At 46.7% G+C, this 23,067-nt stretch overlaps 1 protein-coding gene across 1 annotated transcript in view; it reads right to left on the bottom strand.

The window, feature by feature from the left end:
• Nucleotides 1–417: 417 nt before the first annotated feature.
• LAMP2 (lysosomal associated membrane protein 2) overlaps nucleotides 418–23,067 on the bottom strand; it is an 868,131-nt gene continuing 845,481 nt past the window's right edge. The window contains exon 9 of the mRNA XM_069612679.1: nucleotides 418–1,274. Within this exon, the coding sequence (XP_069468780.1) occupies nucleotides 1,132–1,274 (143 nt within the window). The 3' untranslated portion in view covers nucleotides 418–1,131. The remainder of the gene's footprint in view (nucleotides 1,275–23,067) is intronic.

Below are 23,067 nucleotides of genomic sequence, written 5' to 3'. Positions count from 1 at the left end.
TTCACAGTTACCTTTATAGTGCTGTGGTGCTGGTAAGTCTGCTTCAGTGCCCACTGTCTTGTCACGTTTACCTCTATTCAGCAGTCATTTTACAAGGATTACACTACTCTCGTCAGACCACTAATGTAGCCAGTTGCCTTCCAGCAGTACCTATGCCACCAGCTTGAAGTCGGGCATGTCACTTCTCATAAGTGAGAATATAGTTGCCTGCTACTGCAGGTCTCTAATGCACCCTTCATGTTAAAACCACAACAAAAAAAAAGGAAATTACCTTCATTCTTAAAGACGTTAAAGGTCTCGAAGAATACCTTAAGCAGAAGAGAATGTAGCAGTCTTTTTATTTGCATTCAATTTTCTATCCAAAGTTTCGTAATGCAAACTACTTAATGTCAGAAAAAAGGATCCAATATACAAGGATTACTTATGAACTTTTATTTAAGATTGTGCATGAGCAGTTTAATGCATTATTGCACTAAAGGCTGGTTATGGCAGACAAGGAAGTTGCACAAATCTCCTTTTCACCATCATTCGGAACTTGCATTTCATCTTTCAAACGTTTCCCAGCTGTTATACCATACGCTTCATAAACATGGTGTCAAGATGTGAATTCCATCTGTATGTCACAGGTATCTGCAGAATAAACATCTGGATGCATACACAGGTCTAAAGTTAAATCATCCATTACTTTTAGACCAATACCGGTGCACATAGACAAGCAATGCACGCACTGCCTTAGTGGTCACACTTATTAAAAAATTGGTTTACCTTAGTATGTAATCTAATGAATTAATCAAATATTAGTGTGCATATGAGGCAGTTTCCATTGGTTCTCTAAAATATAGGTCCTTTGAAATTCTTAGCAATGTACAGAAGGCAGTAACTTTTTTTGAAAATCAGTTTATAAACTGCATCACAAAAATACTTTCTGGTGTAAATACTGTTAGCATTAGAAATTAAATATTTAAACCTAAAATCCAAGAACTACATCAGTGAAGTAATCTTGTCTTTAAAGTTTCTGAACGTGTAAAATCAAGCCTTCAGCTTTAAAAATATGCCCAATGTATACCTTACAAAAGTGGTCACTAACACAAAAATTGGCACACAACACATTTTTTGTCAACTAGGCATATTTTAGAAATTTTGATATCCAGCTGTGTTGCGCTTCTTTCGGCCAATGATATAAGCCGCAAGGACAATAATCAGTAACACGCCCAAAACTGCTCCCACTACTATGGGTACAATGTAGTTTTCTGTATCCGCATGGCAGTCTTCAGCTACATTTAAAGACAAAAGAAAATACATATTTTAAGTTCAAAATATTGAAGACAGTGTAGTTTAAAAAAATATCTAGAATAAACCAAAACATATTAGAATAGAAAATTAAACATTCCACAATATAAACCAAAAGGCACTGGTGGACGCACTAAAGAGAAACACTTTTCGCAGTACTCACCTTTTTAAGGCACGAAAAGCAAGATATGTCCTGTAAATTGTAGGAGCACTGCTTCAATGCAGAATTAACAGGGAAATAATGATCCAAATCTCCTATAAAAAAAATCGTATGAATTGCCTAGAAATTTACCATATGTCAGGTATGTCGTGTATTCTGATTATCCCATTAGGAAGCCGTCCTAGATACCAGGAGCACTGCATGGTCAGAACCATTCTAAACTCATGGACGTGAGCTAGTGACATGCCGGCACAAGATAACTTCCCAGAGAGTGAAACCTCTATATACAAATGAATGGCAGCACAAAACACTCAAATACAGGCAAGTTACTGGTTCATGCTTTTACTGAAAATGCGGTTTCTTTTAACTGCACAGGAAAGCATCATGCTAAATGCAGCAATTCGACTCCAGCTCCAGGACAGATACCCATCAGGGCCAGCAGAAAACATAACTGTCTACAAAAACCTCTCGCTGGATATTCTGGAAGTACACTATAGCCCCAACATACATGACCACCTCACCGGCAACATTTCATGACAACCTAACCACATGCTGACACCATTCAACACATCGCTAAAACACGAGCTATTCAAAGTAAACAACTTGCCACAATGACCTACACAAATTCACTCCCACAAGGGAATAAGAAAGACAATGGGGGCTTGGCCATGCAGAGGACAATGTTGAACATATCCTCCTTGGTGAGCTGCTATGACCTGGGCCCTGGTTCCCCCTAGCTGGCGCCCAGAGGACAGGAGATCAAACAATTGCAACTGACGGCTGGGGATGGTGCTCTGAGACGGAAGATCTAGCCCCCACCCAGAACCACCCCTGCCAGCGGGATCCCTCCTACACCCGAAGGAACTTGCAAAACAGAGTTTTAACAGAGGGAAGGTGGCACTTCTGAAGAGGATGCAAGCCAATGTGGCACAAAGTCTGGAGACACAGAAAAAGAGTAGCATGCTCACGCAAGCCCATAAAAATAAGGATTAACAAAGTTTCCACATCAGTTAGGGGAAAAGAGTTGCGAAGAAAGGTGGACTGCTAAGTTAACGGTCGAACAGTGAGCACAGCTTAAGGAAGAGGTGGCTCCTCTTAAAAGGGTACTGCGTGGAATTGGTAAAGGGATCACGAAGAGACAGCGACACCCAGAATTGGAAGGAAGCAGGGGCATATACATAGGGATCCGGGAGTTCCACTGGACTAAGGGGGGGGTCATGCACAGAGGGACTGGGGGGGGGACGGGTCTGGTGGAAATAGGCCTCAACTGGAAGAGATGGGATGGACAGATTGTTCCAGGGCTCAAGTGGGGGGGCATAGTCTCAGTGGGGGGAGGGAGGAGAACGTTTGATATTACAATGGTTAAAAATGTTAATGGTCAGGTTCGTTTACAGTACAGGCAGGAGAAGTGATGTGGCAGTGGTGAGACAGATCGGATGTTTTAAGCCCAAGGAGAAAAAGCAAGTGGGAACCTCTCAGAGGTTAGATGTTGGAGATAAAAAAAATGTCCTGTAATGTCCAGGGGCTGACCTCACTCAAAGGAAAATCCATATTTAAGAGTTTAAGACATGGGTCAGGGGAGGGGCGAACATGCCCCAAGAAACGCATTTAGCCCCACAAGACTAACACAGAATGCGTAACAGACTCCCAGCTTAAATTTAAATTCATGGCAATGAGAGGGAAATAAGTCCTGGGGAATGGCAAAAGTATTCAATAAAGAGACAGCATCAGAAAAATGCTCCATGATCCTCTGCGCCCCTAGCAAGATTCATGATGGTAAAGGAAAGATCGATTGGGAACAGCAGGATGTTCTCCTCTATGCCCCCAATGAGACTGAATCTGTTGCTAATGGATAAATCGTCAACCCGCACGCAAACAGATTCTAGATTCACCTTAGCCCTCTCCAGAGTACTCCAAGACTTGTGCCCAATTGCAATTTGGAGATTGGCATCAAGGGGACAAGGATTGCATTTCTTTCTCCCATGTTCAGACGCTTTTTTGCAGATATACCAGTTAGTGGTCTCCTCCCGGTTGGTATCAGAGAGGGCAATGAACAACACTAAAGGTCTCTCAGATATACGCAGGTGGAGATATCCTTAGGGCACCTTTAGATCCACCCCTAAAAAAGCAGCCCAAGAAAATCTATGACCCCAATCCAAAGAGACCCTATACTGTGTGCAGACAGTTGCAGTAACCTCAAATTACTTTGCTGAAAATATGCCTGGCATAGATGCCAAGTGTCTTGGATGGGTACAAGGCAGTGGTTGGGGAGAACTAAATCAATCATGCCTGTAAACAAAGGGTAATGGTAAAATCCACACAGACACAGAATGGGATGGTACAGGTCAAGAACAAAAGAACATAAAATCCGTAAGTGAGGCGTGTTTGGCCAGAACCAAGGCCCACCTAGTGGATAGGATATCATGTTTACCATTAAAGACAAAACATTTACTATAGCAGGGGAAAGGAGGACAATAGCTTTCTCATATATAAGTCAGGGAGATGGTAAGAGCACTTTGAACTATTGGTTGCTGCACCTGCCTTCCACTGCAATAATTGGTTTGTTTGCGTAAACTGGCTCTGGTAGGAACCAAAAGTGCCTGTGCTCTAAAGCCCTGTGTCTGGGATAATTGGGCATTTGGTTTGGTTCCCACTAAAGGGCGCATGTACATAGGGTTATAAGCGTCTCGTAGTTGTCATTCCATCATTCATTCTGGATTGTAATAAGGTTTAGAACTCCACTCCTTAGTTTTCTTATACCATTAAGGATTTATTTTTTCATTGATTTCAAGGAATGGTTCGGTCAAAAAATAATATTGCCCCGATGGGTCGGCCATGTGCTTTTAATCATAATTCGATCGAACAAACATTTCCTATGCACCTTACCCGAGTTTTCGTCTGTTGAACAAGCAAAATCGGGCAGCAGGGCGCTGCCATTTTGTGATAATCTTATCAATTGCTGCATCGCCCTGGGTGACCTGCGTTTGCGGCACTAAATCATATACCCCGCCCCTGAGCCTGACATTACTAGACGCGTACCGCCCATTTCACAACACCAAAGCACGTCTCATGTCAACATTCTCTGCGCCTCAGCTAATGACTCGTCGCCATGGAAACAGCAGGAAGCTTCTTTCCTCGACAAGTATAAACAGAGCGTTTCACAACAGACAGCAGATTTTCTTTTCCATTCCTCTCACTGTATTTCTTTGAGTATTCTGTGACTCGTTTCTGCGCTCTGGTCAGCTACCTTCGTTGCTTGTAGCCCGTGTGAACAGATACCAGTACGACCGTTATAAATTATTTTCGTTTCTTTACCACACAATGGCAACAATAATGCCCTACCTGTAAAAGCCTGAGTATTCCGAGGAGGAATTACTGGAAAGAGCAAGCTCTGTAGACGATGGGGATTTGGACAACAGTTGGGCGGACGTTTCAACAGATGAAGAGCCTGGGCCTAGTCGCATGGATGGCGTTTCCACCTGGTGTACCTGCAATCGGTGCGCGCTAATGCCAACAGAGGTGGAGAACTGCTTCTGCCGAGAAAACTCTGGAAGCTTGTCCTACATATCGCAAGGCGATCCACAGCCACAATCCGTTACCGAGCTGCCAGACTTCACGGCAGTCTGTCTCACACGGTCCGTGTTGAGGATTTTGATGGTGCTTATGCACGAACTTCGCACAACAGTTCGCCCTCGTAATCCAAGTGTAGTTTGGTTGTGATGTCAGTTAGGCCACTATTTCACGGTTGACCCCTATAGTCTCGTAACTTCAAGATATCATTGTCATATCAGTTTAGTCTTTCAATTCTCTAGTAATAGCCGCATAAAAGTCGTTCAATATTGTGCAGTGTATAGTTAGCATTTGTCAGGGTAAAAATGCCATTGCATACAAGAATTGTCATTGACAACCAAGGTTTAATACACTTATCTTGGTCATTTAAAAACAGATTGTATCTTTCTCTTTCATAGGTGGTACCGGCTGGTGGCCTATCGTTCGTACACATGGTGGCTACATGGGAGGCTTGTACACCGCGTTCGACGAGTAATACCCGCCTGTGTCGTTGGCGCCATTAGACAAACTTTCCCCAACGACAGTGGTCAGTACAGGGGATTTTCCCCCTCGCTGAGATGCAACCAGACCTTTACAATGTGTAGTATGTTTGTGCCATCAAAATAAGAAACCAAATAAAACGGAACATATTTTTTATCAATGGTTGTTTCAGTTTTTAAGTGAATCAAGTGTGTTTCCATTCAGCAGTGTTCTGGTGCCTTGTCTGCACGCCTCCCGCCCCATCCATCCCACCCCCCACTATCAAAGGCAGTTCGCACCAGTGGATGTGCGCTGCCATGGGGGGCTGTCAGGGGCACAAACGGCCAAGGTGCCAAACATGTACACTTCAATAGGTATCCCATGCCCAGGGGCCATTGCTCACATGGCCTCCTCAGACTCAGTGTCTCCAGGCAGGCCTCCCCCGAAGCAGACTGCGCCCCTGCAATGTACAAAATGCCACGACATATACACGTCATTCATTCACAAACACACCCCTTTTTGTTATTCTTTATAAACCACTGGATATTTACCATAAGAACATCCTTGAGCACTGCAGGTCAACTCGTGAACGTGCTACTCTGTGACCGCTTCGAGTGAACTCGTCAGTGTGCTACCTGTGAACATCTCCCTGTCCTCCTGCCACTAATTACTCTGCTTGCTGAATCCAACTGTTTGTTGGTCAAGGTAAGGACATGAATCCTAATCATATCTCCTTCATTTGTAAATTTATATCTATTCCGAAGTATTTAACTGCGTAGTGCTATGTTAATTTGTATCATTGCTATTGACTTGAGTTTCTTTTGTTCTGTTATCGGTATATCAATTTTTATCATTGTTAATTGGCATCGTATTGCATCCTTCACGGACCGTGCCTATAGTATAAGCACATTTCATATTAGTGCATGACAGAACATTCAAGGGACGAGTAACATGTTCTTATTTTCAACTCATCAATGAATCGTTTGTGAAATTTGTCCTATAATACAGCCGCACACGCTGCACTGGTTTTGCTGTGGTGCCCAAAAGAAAGCATGCATCGAACAATGTATGGTCCAATTCATTCTTACGCACATGCTTATGGAAAGGAACAAGTTACTTACCTGTAACTGTTCTCCAGCATGGGTCTGGCATGGATTCACATGCTCATGAATATTCCCCGTCAGGCTGGGAATCCTCGGTAAAGAAAAAATCAGTATCAGTTTCGTTTCTGATCTGTCTTTCGTAGTAGTAACCAATCACTGATCTCTGCGTCATACTGACCACAGCCAATGACTACCATCTCCCTAAGCCCCTTCTCTGGCAGCCATCTTCAGATTTGGTAGCACGTGAAGTGGCAGTATGACCGAGTGAAGAGCCGCAGAGGGGTAGGCGGGAGGGTGCGCATGTGAATCCATGCCAGACCCATGCTGGAGAACAACAGTTACAGGTAAGTAACTTATTCCTTCTCCAGCATGGGGTCTGGCATGGATTCACATGCTCATTAATATAAGAATACATAGCAGTACACACATGCACAACCACGGGAGGTTGCAAAGGCTCAACATTAAGCAATACAACAACTCAACATTAAGCATCTCTTACCTCCTCACCAGGCTCACCTTAAGCGAACAGGTTGCGCAGCACAGCTTGGCCGACCCTGGACTCCTCCCTGGAATCCCGATCGACGCAGTAGAATCTCGTGAAGGTGTGCGTCGACCTCCACGTAGCAGCCCTGCAGATGTCCAGCAGGGGCACACCAGATAGGAACGCCGTAGTAGCAGCGATCTCTCTGGTCGAATGGGCTCAGACGGCCTGGCAGCGGTCGGTTAGCCAACCGGTGGCAGTGCATGATGCAGCCGGAGAGCAATCTGGAAATAGAAGACTTCGAGAGAGCCTTCCCTTGATTCACAGGTCCAAAGTTCACAAACAGCTGTGATGTCATCCGAAAACTCTTCGTGCGGTCCACGTAGAACTTCAGCGCTCTAGCCACATCCAGCGAGTGCAAAGTCCTCTCGGCCGGCGACGAAGGAGACGGGGAGAAAACCGGTAACACCAGGGGCTCGTTAAGATGGAAGTCCAACGGCACCTTGGGCATAAAGGAGGGGTGCGTCCTAAGCACCACCCTCGAGGCATGGAAAGTCAAGTACGGTGCTTTGCAGGATAGGGCCTGGATCTCTCCCACTCGTCGTGCAGAGGTAATGGCCACCAGGAATGCAGTCTTCCACGACACAAACTTCATCGGTGCGGAGTGCATCGGCTCGAATGGGGGCCCCATGAGCCTAGTCAGCACCAATTTACATTCCCAAGCCGGGGCCGGTGCCTTTACCGGCGGGAACGACCGGAACAGTCCTTTCATAAACTCTTTCACCAGTCGATGGGACCACAGGGACGTCCGTCCTGTGGTTCTGGTATATCTGGAGATCGCCGCCAGATGAATCTTCATGGAGGCATGGGCTAGCCCAGCCTTCGCCAGCGATAGCAGGTACGGCAGCACTTGAGGGGCCGTAATCCGGAGGGGGTTGATCTTCTGTGCTTGGCACCAGATAGAGAACCTCTTCCACTTGTGACCGTAGCATTTGAGAGTCGAGGACGCCCTGGCCTTTGCAAGAACCTCTCTGCAGTCGGCCGGTATATCGTACCCTCCAAACTCTAGCGCTGCAGGAGCCAAGCCTGCAGGTTCAGCAACGCCGGGTCGTGGTGGAAGATGGCGCCTCCTTCTCTGGAGAGAAGATCTGCGTCCGCCGAGAGCTTGATGGATGGGGACGTTGACAAGTCCAGAAGGTCTGGGAACCAGATCTGCCTCGGCCACGCCGGTGCGACGAGGATCATCCTGCACCGGGACCTCTTGAGCTGGTTGATGAGTCGAAGCAGCAATGGCAACGGAGGGAACGCATACAGGTATAGGCCGTCCCAGGGGAACGAGAACGCATCGCCCATGCTTCTCGGCTGGGGAAAACTGCTGGCGAACCTCTGGCACTTCGAGTTCTTCGCTGTTGCGAACAGGTCGATTTGGGGTTTGCCTCATCGTCGGAAGAGTTGATCCACCTGATCCTGGCGCAGCTCCCACTCGTGACACGCGCGCAGCTCCCTGCTGAGCGAGTCAGCGATGGTGTTTCTTTCTCCTGCCAGGTGGAAGGGAACCAGGAACATCCCCTGGGCGACTGCCCAGTGCCACAGATCCTGTGCCTCCTTGGATAGGGCTGGGGATCTGGTAACGCCCTGCTTCCGTATGTAAAACATTGTCGCGGTGTTGTCCGTGAAGATCCGCACCACCTTGCCCTTGAGCGACGGGAGGAATGATTTGAGAGCCCAGAACACGGCTCGGAGTTCTAGGATGTTGATGTGCAGGAGCTTCTCCTCCGGGAGCCAGAGGCCTCTTGCGTGGAGATCTCTGGTGTGGGCGCCCCAACCTTCCAGGGAAGCGTCCGTCGTCACAGTCTCCTGGTACGCCGGCGTCTGAAAGTCCTTGCCCGCCGTGAGGTGCGCTCGAACGCCCCACCACTGAATCGCCTGCCTGAACACCTCGTTGAGGGGGACCCCGTCCTCAAAGGTGCCCGTCGCCTGCATCCAGTGAGCGTCGAGAAATTCTTGAAGAGGGCGCATCCGTAGTCTGCAGAGGCGCACCAGGTAGATGCAAGAGGACATCATCCCCAGGAGGGACTTGATGGACCTCACCCTGGCCACGTCCGTGGCTAGCAGGTGCTGCACTTTGCCCAGAATGGTCTTAGTCCGTTCTTCCGACGGTGCTGCCAGGCGCCTCACTGTATCGAGCTTCACTCCCAGAAACAGGGCCACCTGCGACGGCACCAGGTGTGACTTTGGGTAATTTATTGCGAATCCCAGGTCTGTGAGTAGCTGGACGGTCCTCGCAGTGTGTTCGACGGCAAGTTCCCTCGTCCTTGAGCGGATGAGCCAGTCGTCCAGGTAGGGGTAGACGTGAATCCCCTGCAGGCGCAATCGCGCCGCCACAGGTGCTAGGCACTTGGTAAAGACCCTGGGGGCCGACTTCAATCCGAACGGCAGTGCTCTGAATTGGTAGTGGCATCCCTGGACGACGAACCTGAGGAACTTTCGGTGACTTTTGAGGATGGAAACGTGGAAGTATGCATCCTCCAGGTCCAACGTCGATAGAAAGTCGCCTTCCTCCAGCTGTCCCAGCACGTGCTGGAGGGTGACCATCCTGAACTTTTGTGACCGGATGTATTTGTTCAAACGACGAAGGTCCAGGATGGGGCCCCAGCTGCCAGTCTTCTTCCTGACGAGGAAGTACCTAGAGTACACCCCGGAGCCTCTTCGGGACGAGCTCGATGGCGCCTTTCCTGAGCATCGCCTGTACTTCCAACAGCAGTTGTGGGACATGATTTTCCTTCCTGGCCACAGGTGGAACGTGAGGGCACTTCTTCAGGAATTCGATAGAGTGTCCTCTTGCCAGGGTATCCAGCACCCAATGGTCGGTGGAGATGGACTTCCACATGCCGACGAAATTCGTCAGCCGGCCTCCCACCGGGGTGCTTCGGTGGGGGCCCGAGGCCACGGCCGGTGGGGCGGCGAGGCGCTCCCTGCTTGCCGCGACCCCTGTAGGCCTCCCGAGACGAGGAGCGTGCTGCCTGGCGGTAGGACGAGCCACCGCTGGATCCCTTGGAGGCCCCTTGTCTACCTCTGGAGCTCCGAAAGGGCCGTCGTTGCTGATGGGCTCCTAGGGCGCGGGCCGTCTCCGTCTTTATGGCTTGGAGGGATTCGTCCACCGCCTTGCCAAACAAGTTGCTGCCGTCGAACGGCATGTCCAACACCCTGGTCTGGACGTCCTGACGGAAGTCGGTCGCCCGGAGCCAACCCCGTCGTCGTTGGCAAACTCTGTTGCCCAGCTGGCGGAACCTGGTATCGGCAATATCGGTTGCCACAGTTATGGCGTGGTCCGACGCCACCTCGCCTTCTTGAAGTATTTCCAGGGCCTCTGACCTCTTGTCCGGTAGGAATTCCAATATGGGGGCCAGCTTAAACCAAAGCTCCCTGTCGTAACGGGCCACGATCGCCAGGGCGTTGGCCGCTTTGATCGTAGTCGCCGCCGACGAAATGACCCGTCGCCCCATGGCGTCCAACTTCCTTCCCTCGCTGTCCGGAGGGGAATTCGACGTTGAGGCTCCTGACCCCGCTGCTTTCTTCTTCGCCGCCGAGACGACTGAGTCTGGCGTTGGCTGGGCCCTGAGGCACAGGGGAGCGGTCTCGGGGACCCGGTACTTCTTCTCGTACCAGACCCATTTGGCTGGTGCCGTGGAGGGGTTCTTGAGTACCGACAGGCCCTCCTCCCAGATGTCATCGATTCGAGGCACCGCGATGACAGTCTTCCTCTTGGCCTCCCTGCGCTGATAGAGGAAACCTTCCTTTTTCTGCTCCTCCGGGCAGAGAACAATTCGGACGCCCTGGCGATCATGACGCCCTCAGAACCCGTTGTCGAGCCCACCGCACCGTCATCTCCCGACTCGTGGGAGGATGAGGAGGGAACTGCAGGCCTTACGGGGGCGAGTGGAGGAGAGGGTTGGGCCCTCAGTCGTTTGTTCCGAGGACTTCCCGACGGGCCAGGTTGCGGGTCCTCCGGCCTTGGCCGTGGTAATCTCGTCCTTATCTCAGAGCATAAGGACTGGATCGCAAACAAAATGGCCACCGAGCTATCCTGAGGCCTAGGTTCCGGCTGCGCCGGAAGGGAAGGCTGCTCTTCCTCGCCATCGTCGTCTTCCTCGGTTATCTCCCGAGGATCTTCCTTGCGGGATCGAACCTTCTCGAATTGGACTTTGAGATTCCTCACGGCCTCGGTCAGTTCCCCCTCCGAGGCTGCCTCCGAGCTCGAGGAGGCTACCGTGCTCCCCCTCACTTCTTCCATCATGGGGGCCATGACGATGGGCTGAAAAGAGGATTCCCTCCTTGGCGGCAGGGAAACTAGTCCCGGAGGCAGTCTCTGCTGGCGGGGTCTCTGCCGGCTTGGCCAGAGTCGCCGCGATCACCTCGATTGAGGCCTTTGCCTGCTGGGTAGGGGCCTTCACCACCTTAGGTGCGTCCTGGGCCTTCTCCTTAGGGGGAGGGGCGACACTCCCCCTCTCCCGAGTTCGGCCGGGGCTTCTCCCGAAGCTTACCCAGGTTCTCGGACTTCCTCTTCCCCGAACCGGAGCGCTGGCTCGTGGTTGGCGGTGTCGGGGAAGGTGCGCCCTGCCTGGCGACCGAAGAGCCCGACCTTTCAGTGCTCCCGGAGCCAGCGGACTCGCAGCGCTTGGCCTGGTGTTGGGCCCCCGTCGCCGGGGCGCCCGCACAGGACTTAGAAGCCCGCTCGGACCCTTTCTTCTTCTTCTCACCCGTTGAGCCCTTCTCCAACCAGCTGGCGAGACGGGATCGACGGTCCCTCATGGTCCGCTCCGACAAGTTCTTGTAGACCTGGCAGTCCTTCGCTACATGAGTCTACCATGAAGACAGTAGAGGCATCGCGAATGTTCGTCCTCCTTAAACACATTCTGCAGCCCGCATCCAGGGCAGCTGCGAAACAGCTTGGGTCCGGGTGACGAACTCACGTCCTGGGCCATCTCGAAGTAGGCCGCGAATCTTCTGGAATCCTCCAATAGGTTGATTCGATGAAATCTTCACCCTTGAGGGGCGTAGAGAAATCCCGCAACGGGTACCCGTTAACGGGAGTAGAAACGGTGGAGCTTGAGGCTCGATTAACCGAAAAAATGTGAAAATTCACCTGAAAAAGCGCGAAACACGCTGCAAAAGCTCGAGAGCTAAGCACCAGGACTCCCAACACTTGAACGTGCGGTAAAAATCTGAAGATGGCTGCCAGAGGCGGGGCTTAGGGAGATGGCAGTCATTGGCTGTGGTCAGTATGACGCAGAGATCAGTGATTGGTTACTTCTACGAAAGACAGATCAGAAACTAAACTGATACTGATTTTTTCTTTACCGAGGATTCCCAGCCTGACGGGGAATACTCATGAGCATGTGAATCCATGCCAGACCCCATGCTGGAGAAATAATTTTCTAATAATGTTGACCTTTATTTTGCAGAATTTACAACAATGCCTGCATGTTCTATTTTCGGTTGCCCTTGAAGACCCATGACAAATCTGAAGGCATTACAATGCATGTATTCCCTAAGACTGTTGATCGAATAAGAGAATGGGTCAGACATTGTGGATATCCACTGGAAGACCTTGAAAGTAGTCAACCAAGTCTTGGAGGACAAGAGGGGTCATCGATACCACATCTGCAGCATGCACTTCTCACCGGATATGTACGACACATCCTTGTACACAAAGAGGAATCAACCGAGAACAACTCGGAAATTGCTCCCAAACGCTATTCCGACTTTACTCGTGAAAATGCCGCCACAGGAGAGTCACGCTTCCGGATTTAGCTTTACGCCTGTATTTTCGGTGTAAATGCCACTTATAGTACTTTCAATATTAATGTGATTGAATAGCTGTTGAAATAAATGACTTTTTTGCTAAACATCAGTCCTTGTTTTGCAGAACCCACTTAGAAAAATGATTTATGGGGATGGATAACTATGCTATATTATGCGTTTCAATAAGTGTCATTATCTCATATTCAGTCTTCTTACAGGCCATTTTGTAATGTTGGAATTTCTAAATCGAATAATACTTTCCCTTTACCACTCCATGACTATCCACCGAATATGAAGGAACAAGATTTAAAATCCATGTCTTACATGGAGTCAACCACTTAGAGCGTGTATCAGGTAATCTTACCTAGATATTCTGTTCCAGACTGGTTTTATGTACGGAATTCTAGATAAAGTGATCATATTTTTGCAACGTATTATTGCATTACACAATGTTTCTTTACCACTTTACTGTTGATAAGTACCTATGCGGTTTTTCAAAATTGTGTGTCCTGTTTCCAATCTTTGACAGCACTAATCAAAGTACTGTGTTTCAGGGAGATGAAGCGTCCACTACAAATCCGAACGCCCCTCATAGTAGATCCGGTTTCAGGTGTATGGGTCATCATAGCTCAATAGGACAAGATAATCTGATCATATTTTCACAACGTATCATTGCATTGCACAATGTTTCTTTGCCACTTTACTGTTGATATGTACCTTTGTCTTTGCCCAGTTGCCAATCTTTTCGACCTTACTAATGCAAGTACTGTGTTTCAGGGAGATGCTGCAGCGTCCTCTACAATTACATTATCCATTGTGATTGTTCCAGAACCAGACCATACAGTTGCTCCGGAGACAGAGGTATGCGCACTGACAGTACCATCGAATAAAAGAAAGTCGGTCTAATTAAATGTGTAATGTGCCAATGACTTATTTGAAATGGATACTATTTTTTGTAGGGATGTATACAGGATCTGTATATTGAACCGGAGGAACGTGCATCAGAGTCGGTCCGCCAGTTTGCTGATGTTAGAGTAAAGAAGGTTTCAAAGAAAAGAAATAAAAATAAGGTTAGTTATAAACACTTTCTATTGTTGGCAAAAGTTTGGTGCCAAGGCCTTCATTATATGCTTTTTTAAATGTCATTTGTACAACACCATGTTGGATTTACACTGAACATCCCTTCTCCCATCTGTCCTGTAGTTGCCCAATCGAGTACGGACTATGCAGACAGACAGCGATACAAATGACAGATGCTGCTTGCCAAACTGTTTTCACCATGGAGGAACTATTCATTGAGGCGTGTCGTGTTCACACTCGAGATGCCTATGTTCAATGGCCAGAAAATAAATGTAATAAGACCGGCGATTCCAGCAAAGTTTACTTGGAACATTGCTAGAATGCGCCCGCTCCGCCAGAGGAAGGTGCAATTGAATTTATAGAAGATAGTTTTACATTACTCGATGAGCACTTAACACAATCGACACCCGTCGAAAAAATGCCCCCCAAAAAACAGTTCACATTGATGTTTTCTCCTATCCATCGTCAAGTAACAGATGTTGAAATGACAGAAACTGAAGCATCAACACTATTGACCGACAAAACAGACAAAGATATCGACTATAGTATGTCCTGTTTTGCCGATATGTCCACCACAGGTCAGTCCGAAACAACAATGTTGCCTGATGACAGTATTATAAAAGAGGCCAAATACATAGTATTTGACAGCAGCTTGATGGAGATTATAAAGATGGTGAAATTCAGTGGGAGGGGAAGTATGTGGAAAGCCATTGGTAAGCATGACTGGTCTAACACAAGGCAGTAACCTGGAAATACATGCCACCTGTGAAAAGTCACAAAACATTTTCATGGTCCGCTCAACCGATGCTGGGGAAACTGCCAGCTGGCAATCTACTGTGTGCATCAGCTTTACTTTTCAGTGACTCTAGTTTCACGAAGTTATCCAGTTTCTTTCAGTTTGTGGGACTCCATTTCATTTCCAAAACACAATACTACAAATACCAACGTGATCATCTATTCCCTGCCATCAGTGATGCTTGGAAAATTGAACAATTGGCTATTGAAAGTACATTCCCCGACAAACGGTTCAGGCTAGCTGGCGATGGACAGTGTGACAGCCCCGGATTTTCTGCTAAGTACTGCACCTACCATCTTCAGGACATGGAAAGTAAGAAAATTGTGAGTTTGGTGGTCGTGCAGGTGTCCCAATGAAAATCCTCGGTGGCCATAGAGAAACTTGGTTTTATAAAATCACTGGAAGATCTACAATCGAGGGGAATGCAAATCGAACTCATAGCCACGGACAGACACGTTTCAATAGCCAAGACAATGAGAGAGCAGTATCCAAGTATTAAACATCAGTTTGATGTATGGCATGTTGCACCACTGTTTCAACGTCAACCACTGGACAGAAAACCAACATTTCCACCAATGTGAATGAATATGGTCCTTTGTCCCCAGAGCAGGCACGGAAGAAGTGGTTGATACCATCTTCAGCTCCACACAAAGCCCTTGAGAAGTTTGTGTTTGATAAAACTATCAAGAGATCTGAAGGGACTCACAGAATTCTGTCACACAGGAGATTTGGAGGTGTACCACAATATGTGCCTAAAGTACAGACCAAAGAGATTGCATTTTGGCATCCAGGGGATGAAATGTAGGACTTTACTAGCGGTATTAGCGCATAACGAGAATGTGGGCCGTGAACAATCTAGGACAGCTGGAAACTTAGGGATGCTCCGCTACAATATGGCCTTTACAAAAAGAAGCAAAAAATGGGTGATCAAGCCAGTATATGATGAAATGGAATTCGATTTTGTGAAAGATCTCATTGTTAATGTCGTTGAGATGCATAGTCATGGAATTGCACACAAAATTGTTCAGAGCACACATAGATTGCCACAAAATATTGCCAGCGTCCCATGTCCACCCAAAGCAGAGCTTGTAAAATCGTTCAAATCCCGGTTGAAGTGATGAGTCTTTATTTTTGCAAAAAATGTTTCTATAATCTATATAAAGTATGCATTTTGTCTTTTGAAATCTATCCTCAGTCCTTTTCTTGAAAATATACTACAATTATTACGATTTGCTTTCACATTTCAGTTTAGTTGAGATACTGTGGGACCTTCATTTTTCGTGTTAATGAACAATGGGTAACAGTGTGTAAGAATATTTGGGTTTTGGCAATTGACTTGCAATAAAGTTCCGCAAAAAGCTGAATAACCGCTGGACCTACGAAAGGGATTAGACCTAGGCCACAAAACATTCTGGGCACGCAAGAAGTACTGACTGTGAAAACATGCCATGGGGTAGGAGGCCATGAGATAAGCAGAGGTGGCCCTATTGGCAAATTTCACCTACAGCTGAGCAGCGCCACGAACAACGAGCGGACCCCTATTTCCTGAGCCCGTGTTTCAAAATTAATTTTCTCATGGATGCGTCGACAGGATGTTGCAAGCAAGAATGTACGTTCATTTTGAGTGAAGGTCACCATCTTTGAATTTCAGCTTGGGAGCTGTGAGGGCCCCACGCGTCCCTCGCACAGTATAAGGTTCTTTTGTTTTTTGACCTTGAGAGGCAGGGACCATTCTGAAAGGGATTGAATTGAGGGGTGTAATAACGTATGATATGATAAGTTTGCCCATCCCGAAACTGCACCTAGTTACATATAAGTTCAGTTTTTGAGAAAACGTTGACACGAACGGAGAATTCTGCATCACGGTCTGCATTACGCCTAGAGAATGGAAATTGCGAATATAATGTAAGTTTCTCTTTAGACGATTTCATACCAGAAATAAATCGAAATACAAATAGCTGACCGTTCCTGATGGGTGACATTGTACTTGTTCGTTCTGTTTGGCATATTGCAATGAAGTGCTAGTACTTCTATCTACCGGGCAACAGGCAGAGGCGTAGACAGGGAAGGGCCTGAGGGGCAAGGCCCACCCAAAATTTCTAGATGTTCACTCAGCAGCACTGTGTAGGAATTTACAGATGTTAATGTCACTGTGGTGGGCCCAACTACATTAGCTTCAGGCCCCACTTGTTAGACAATCCTGGCCACGCCTCTGGCAACAGGGGCAGGCCAGCATCAAGATGCATGTAGACCACCACTCGTTTCTTCCTGACTCTACGCTAATAATTACATTGTTTTTGAGCCTCGAATTCTTGCCCCAGTTTACGCATTACGGTTAGTGCTCAACATTCTCATTCGCACTATCCGTGGAAGCAAATCGAGTACTTTGATATTCCACTTGTTTTCTCTTGGTTCACATTGTGTCATCTCTGCGCTAAGGAAATTAATAATTGTAATAAAGATCGGCTACTGAGACACTTTATAGATTTTTATCTTTTGCAAACAGGTACATCGTGCCATTCTGCGATTGTCATCTATTCCAGACCCCGACCGATGGCTTCTTCAACCGCCAGCTGCATCTACATGTCAATCGGTGGATCTATTTGACTGTATTTTGGGACGACAGACAAGAGACAATCTGTCCGTACGCGGTACCGGCGGCTAGGAGCAACATAACCTTTACGGTGCTCTAGTGCCAAATTGAAGCACCAGCCTTGCAATTCACTGTGTGACCGAAGTGCTTCAATTACCCAAAACGAACACCCTGTGTCCCAAAAGGAACAGCACGTGACTCACGATAAACATTTGCGGATTTATTAAATTAGAGCAAAGAAAAAAAGTTTTATTTTAATTGATTAGGTCACACGCCGATTGTTATCGAAACATTTAATGTGAAATAAATGTACTTTGCCAATTGTACAGTCTTGTTGTCTCCTCTTAAAGTACAGTTTCATATTCCTAATTGTGACGCGCCGCGCTGTGAAATGATGTGTGTTTTCCAGGTTCCGCATCTAGTTGCGTAGGTGACGACTGGCCGCGTTTGGCCACGCTGCCCAGCAACGTCACGGAGAGAGGCGGGGAATATAAATGATTTGGTGATGTCAGGCTCAGGGGTGGGGGATATGATTTAGTGCCGCAAACGCAGGTCACCCAGGGCGAAGCGGCAAGTGATAAGATTATCACAAGACGGCCGTGCTCTGCTGCCTGATTTTGCTTGTGTTCAACAGACGAAAACTCGGGTAAGGTGCATAGGAAATGTTTGTACGATCGATTGAATTATGGTTAAAACCACATGGCCAAACCATAGGGACAATAATATTTCTGACCGAACCATTCCTTTAATCATCATAGGTGCCAACACGTGTTTCGACCAACAGATGGTCTTTATCAAGGCTTGGTTAGGGTCACTGATGGGTCTCAGTTTCGTGGAGTGACCCTGGATAGGGCATCTTGTTTTTCTTATTTCAGTAGCTTATGACAGCATACGTTTTTGTACCATGGTTTGTAAGACTTGCTCTACACAACTGTGGGATTGTTTAGACCGCAAAAATGGAGCATTCCGCTCAACGTAGTTTATACTCTTACCAAAAGGCAAGCCATTTGAACCGCCATACTAATCTTAGGGGGCTCAACAATGTCTACAAAGCGAGTTAATGGGGCCACTACAGTCCCTTGGATAAAGAAGTTATTGGAATCCACAATTGAAGACATCAAAAAGATTAGAGGTGGTAAAAAGGTTAAGCTCCAGTGATCGTGGTTTGAGATGTGCGTTGTTGTCCTAGGCTCCAACCTCTGAGCAACATATGAAACCGCATTCCGTCTCAGTCCTAACAGCATACCATTAATTACACCCACAGGATCTGCATTAGAAACTACAGGCATGGTCATGAAAATACACAGCAGAGAGGCTGACAGTACCCGGAAGCTCATGGCGAAGTTCTTTAAATGCAAAAGTAACTGCCACAAATCAGCTGTGTGTGGCGCTTCGTGCCTGTGCAAGCCTTTAAATGCTTATCAAAGCTAAAAATACAGAAACGCTTCCCAAAGTTGGAGTACTATGAAAATTTGAAGAGGTACCCAGCTATCTTTAAACCTCTCCATGTCATTGGACTTGGGTGTAGCCATGCCAGTGGCAACTCTGAGGGTATTGAAAGATGTAGCACTTTTAGAGGTCTACGACATCCCTAGCTTAAGTATTCAACTCTGTGTGCAAATATACAGCCCCTTCTCAGGGACCCTCCTCATGGATAGATGGGCATCCTCATGAGATATCGTGGTTGGAGAGGATAAACGCAGTAAAGATTCATCTGAAACCCTGCCTCATACGCAAGGTTAGCATTGCCAATTAAAATTTGGGCAATCGAATTGTTCATGTTGCACACAAAACCAAAAAAAAGGAACAAAATCTATACATTCATTGGTACCAAACAGTGAACCATGATAACAAGGAACACATTGAGGAGGGCTAGAGTTGCAAGATGTTAGAATACACATATTGGTGACCCAGATATCCAATATTTTTAGATGGAAGCGACAAACAATGCCCATGATGGATGGAGTTAGAGCGGGAGGCACTTGCGATCACTTGCATGCACTCCCATTTGTAAGCCCACACATCAGACAAAAAGGGAGGAATGTTACTTAACTGTACCAAGACAACACTTTATTATTGGGACAATACAGAGGAACTATGGGGACATAAAAGGGTCTGGGGTGCCCATCACCAGTATTGGGAGAAACTGATGTTTCTCTTGGTATGCACAAAGTGATGTTCAGAGTCTTGGAGGAAGGGGGCCTGCTAACTCTCAAAGCGGTTTAAAGACTGGGTACACCCAAGTCCTTTATAGAACGTGAGTCAGGCTTCCACCGGGGAGAGGAAGAAAGATTCGGGTATATGCAAATCTGACACTGGACTACAAATCCCCAAGTTAGGAAAGTAGGAACGAGATAGCCATCTCCACTTGAACTAACACTGGTGGTCTGCAAAAGGGGGATCTCATCTATACAAATTAGATTGATCTGAACCTGCTCAGAAACTTCTATATTGAAAGTTGGAAGAATTAACAGGGGACAGGGGTTAAGCCCCACAGAGCAACATTTGGAGGGCACAAATCTTCCCAATGTATCACAGACAGAGTGCATATAAAGTGTGCTTCCGGTGGGACATGAACATAGCACGGCTACATAAGATCAATCACACACACTCCAATTATTGTGGAGAAAGTGTAAAACAGAGGGACCACGCCCATATTCGGTTGACATCCCCCCCCATTTCCAAGATTTAGTGGAAAGAGGATCTGGCGAAAATAAATATCTATAAGGGGGGGCCTTGCTACCTATGGACCCATTGGTGGTGATCTTGGGAGACAATTGGGGAGATGAACCCAATTTGGGGGTGGGGAAATCGCAAACTTAACACCTACAGATGGCCATGAGACTTGATCTGGCCAGAAGATGGAAAGACTCAGTGGGACCAGTCAAACACGTGGTGTAATAAAATATGGGGGGGTTATAGTAGCAGATAAAATAGCAGCTCTGATGGTGTAAAACTTCCCAATAATTCAGAAAAGCAGCCCATATATTTGTATGCATTTTGCAAAGCGAACCCACCACAGTTATTTAAACTGTTCCTGTACAAGCACATTCCCAGGAAAGAAGGGAAAGCTGCGTTACAAAATTGGCGGGCATCGTGTAGGGGGCAGAAAGAGGGGGCACGTGCAAAGGAAGAAAGGGATGCGATGTGGAGTAGAACAAGGAAAAAGTTAGACAATCCAAAAACATAACATTTCTGTAATCTGAAAGTTCGTCAAATGGCGTAGCTCTTTCTGTAGGTATTCAGTATTTTGGAGATCTCAGATGGGGGCAGATTGATGTATTCTGACCAGAAAATAAAGGCATTAAAAAATAATGGAGACGACAGGAAGCCCTCCACATTCTGAAGCATTCAGTTATAATTTGACAGAAGAGGGTCCTATGAGCTGAGCACTGTCAAAGGAAGTCTAGCACTATTCTGACTCCTTAACAGCCCAGGCAACTCAAAACCATAAACAAATTGAACACAATAGAGTTCACACAAAAAGAAAATTCAATGCTAAATTGACACCTCACAATAGGTGCCCCCAACATCCAAACTAGACCTGCCCACATAGGGTCAGAATTCCCAACTCTCACTGGAAAGGCTTGCAAATATCAGGCCACTTCCAAAGGTAGGCCACCCAAACATCCTGCTTGAACATCCCATGAACAGGTCTACTCTTAGTCTAAAGACTATAAATAGCCTATATCTGGACAGATTCTCTCCTGCAAAAAAAGTCCCACTGGACCCAGATGAGAGAACTGCCACCCTACCACCATTCACTGAAATAGTCATAACGAGGTAGGCCACTAGGGGGGGCGCATAGACAATTACCACAAAGTTACTGCTTCCATCCTCCCTCCTAGGAAATATATAAAGTATCCGTCCCTCTATGATAGCAGAGAACAAACCCACTGAATCTGTACAGGAACTGAGGAAGAACATAACAGCGCCCTTTGGGCCTGATCAAGTGGTGGATCCTGAGAAAGCAGTCACTGGAAGCAGAGCGCCATGGGCTGCTTAGATCGTAGGCAAGGAGGCAGCGCAGCTGGAGAACGCGGGTGGGAGTTGGCGATATACAGCCTGCCCCCTTAGCCCCAACCTGAAACCAACAATGGCAATCGGGCAGCAGCTGATCCGGGAAGGAGAGGGAGCGGCCTGAAATACCATGAGATGCAGGGTGTAAGGGAAAGCAAAGTGGACCCGGAACCTGAGAAAGGGAGAAGAGCTCCGAAGTTGACAGTGCAAGGGAGCTCCCTCGACTTTGGTAGGCGGTCACAGCAAAGGTGGTAGACTCCTAGAGGTGATTGTGGGGATTCTGGGGGGCAGGAGCCTGACCCACCTGAAGGAGAAAAGGAGCTGGTTGGATCCGGACAAGGGGCCTAGTCAACCAGTGGCCTGGATTTGGCAAACAGACTGGGCGAGGCGAGAGGTGGCGCCTTACTGGCTGAAGTTGTGCAAGGAAAGGAGGATCAGGGAGAAAGCCCTAAGTGCGGCGGAAAGGGCCCCAAGTAAGAGCAGGCTCCAGATAACTATCACACTAAATTGGGCACAGTAGAGACTGCAGGGTTTGAAATCTGTATATGCTACCATAATATTTGGGCAATCAAAGTGATTAGTTATCACTACAAAGGAGAGACCAGACACTATTCACTTATTTTGGCAACACTAATATTACCATCAGTGGCACTCCACCAGCATTTTATTGACATTAGTGGCCTCCAGTTTTTTTTATTCATCTTTGACCACTAAAATCTCTGGATCTTATTTTGTGACTAGTGATTTTACTTGGTGCGTTTACTTAACCGGGTTAACTAGGACATCACTCTCTGGACTAAGAAGTCAGTCTGGAACAGTACAACAGAGAATATCTCTAATGATTATAAAACATCTTAAAATACATTACAAAATTGATTCTCAATCATATTCATTCTACATTCATCTCAACAGGGGAGTTCTAAAGTTGGAAAAAACGTTTTTTTTTTTGGCATAACCTTTTAGTCAGAGTATGCATTTTTGACATGGGAAAAAAACGTTAGGTTTTCCTTAGACAGTCGACATATGTTTCGGCCCGTTGTAATATACCACTTTTTTCAGCGGTGGTCACTAAAATAAGTATCGGGCCATCTTCAGGACACCAATTGCTTTGTGGTTGATCAATCTTGTTCCCCATTAGTACACAAACACATCTACAAAGAATACATAAGTGTACATATATTAATCTCATGTAAAACTCTAGTATAAACCATTTTTGTTTAAAAAAAAAAAAGACAGAACAAATTGTGTATCTCAACTTAACTGAATTAAGAGCGATGGCTAGTTGTATGTTATTCTAGACATGTCCTCACCCCACTAAGTCCATATTCTACGGTTTAGACTATTGAGAATAATCAGACATTTGGGTATCACTGACTGAGACTTCCCTGGTCTGTAGTTTCTGTAATGGATCAGAAACCCTAAAATATAACTCTTAATTTTTCAAATTGACATCGTGTATTCAATGCACTTACATGTACACATCTTGTATTTGTGTGATTAGGATTCTTTGAGTTCACTGCGATTGTCTCGCTATCTGGGCTTGTTATGCTCAAACGTCCTCTCAAAGGTGACTTGAATTAACCTCTGCGATGTTTACACCTACAGTTGATTGAGAACAGCTGTTTAGATATGGTGATTTTTATCTCAATACACAAAGATGATAGGTGAAAAAATGACTTACAATTTGGCAACAGCTATTAGTGCATCGGT

The sequence above is a fragment of the Ambystoma mexicanum genome, chromosome 5p, assembly GCF_040938575.1.
Source record: "Ambystoma mexicanum isolate Mex_15411 chromosome 5p, UKY_AmexF1_1, whole genome shotgun sequence".
In the NCBI taxonomy this organism is placed as follows: domain Eukaryota; kingdom Metazoa; phylum Chordata; class Amphibia; order Caudata; family Ambystomatidae; genus Ambystoma; species Ambystoma mexicanum.
This window is presented reverse-complemented; position numbering and strand designations above follow the sequence as displayed.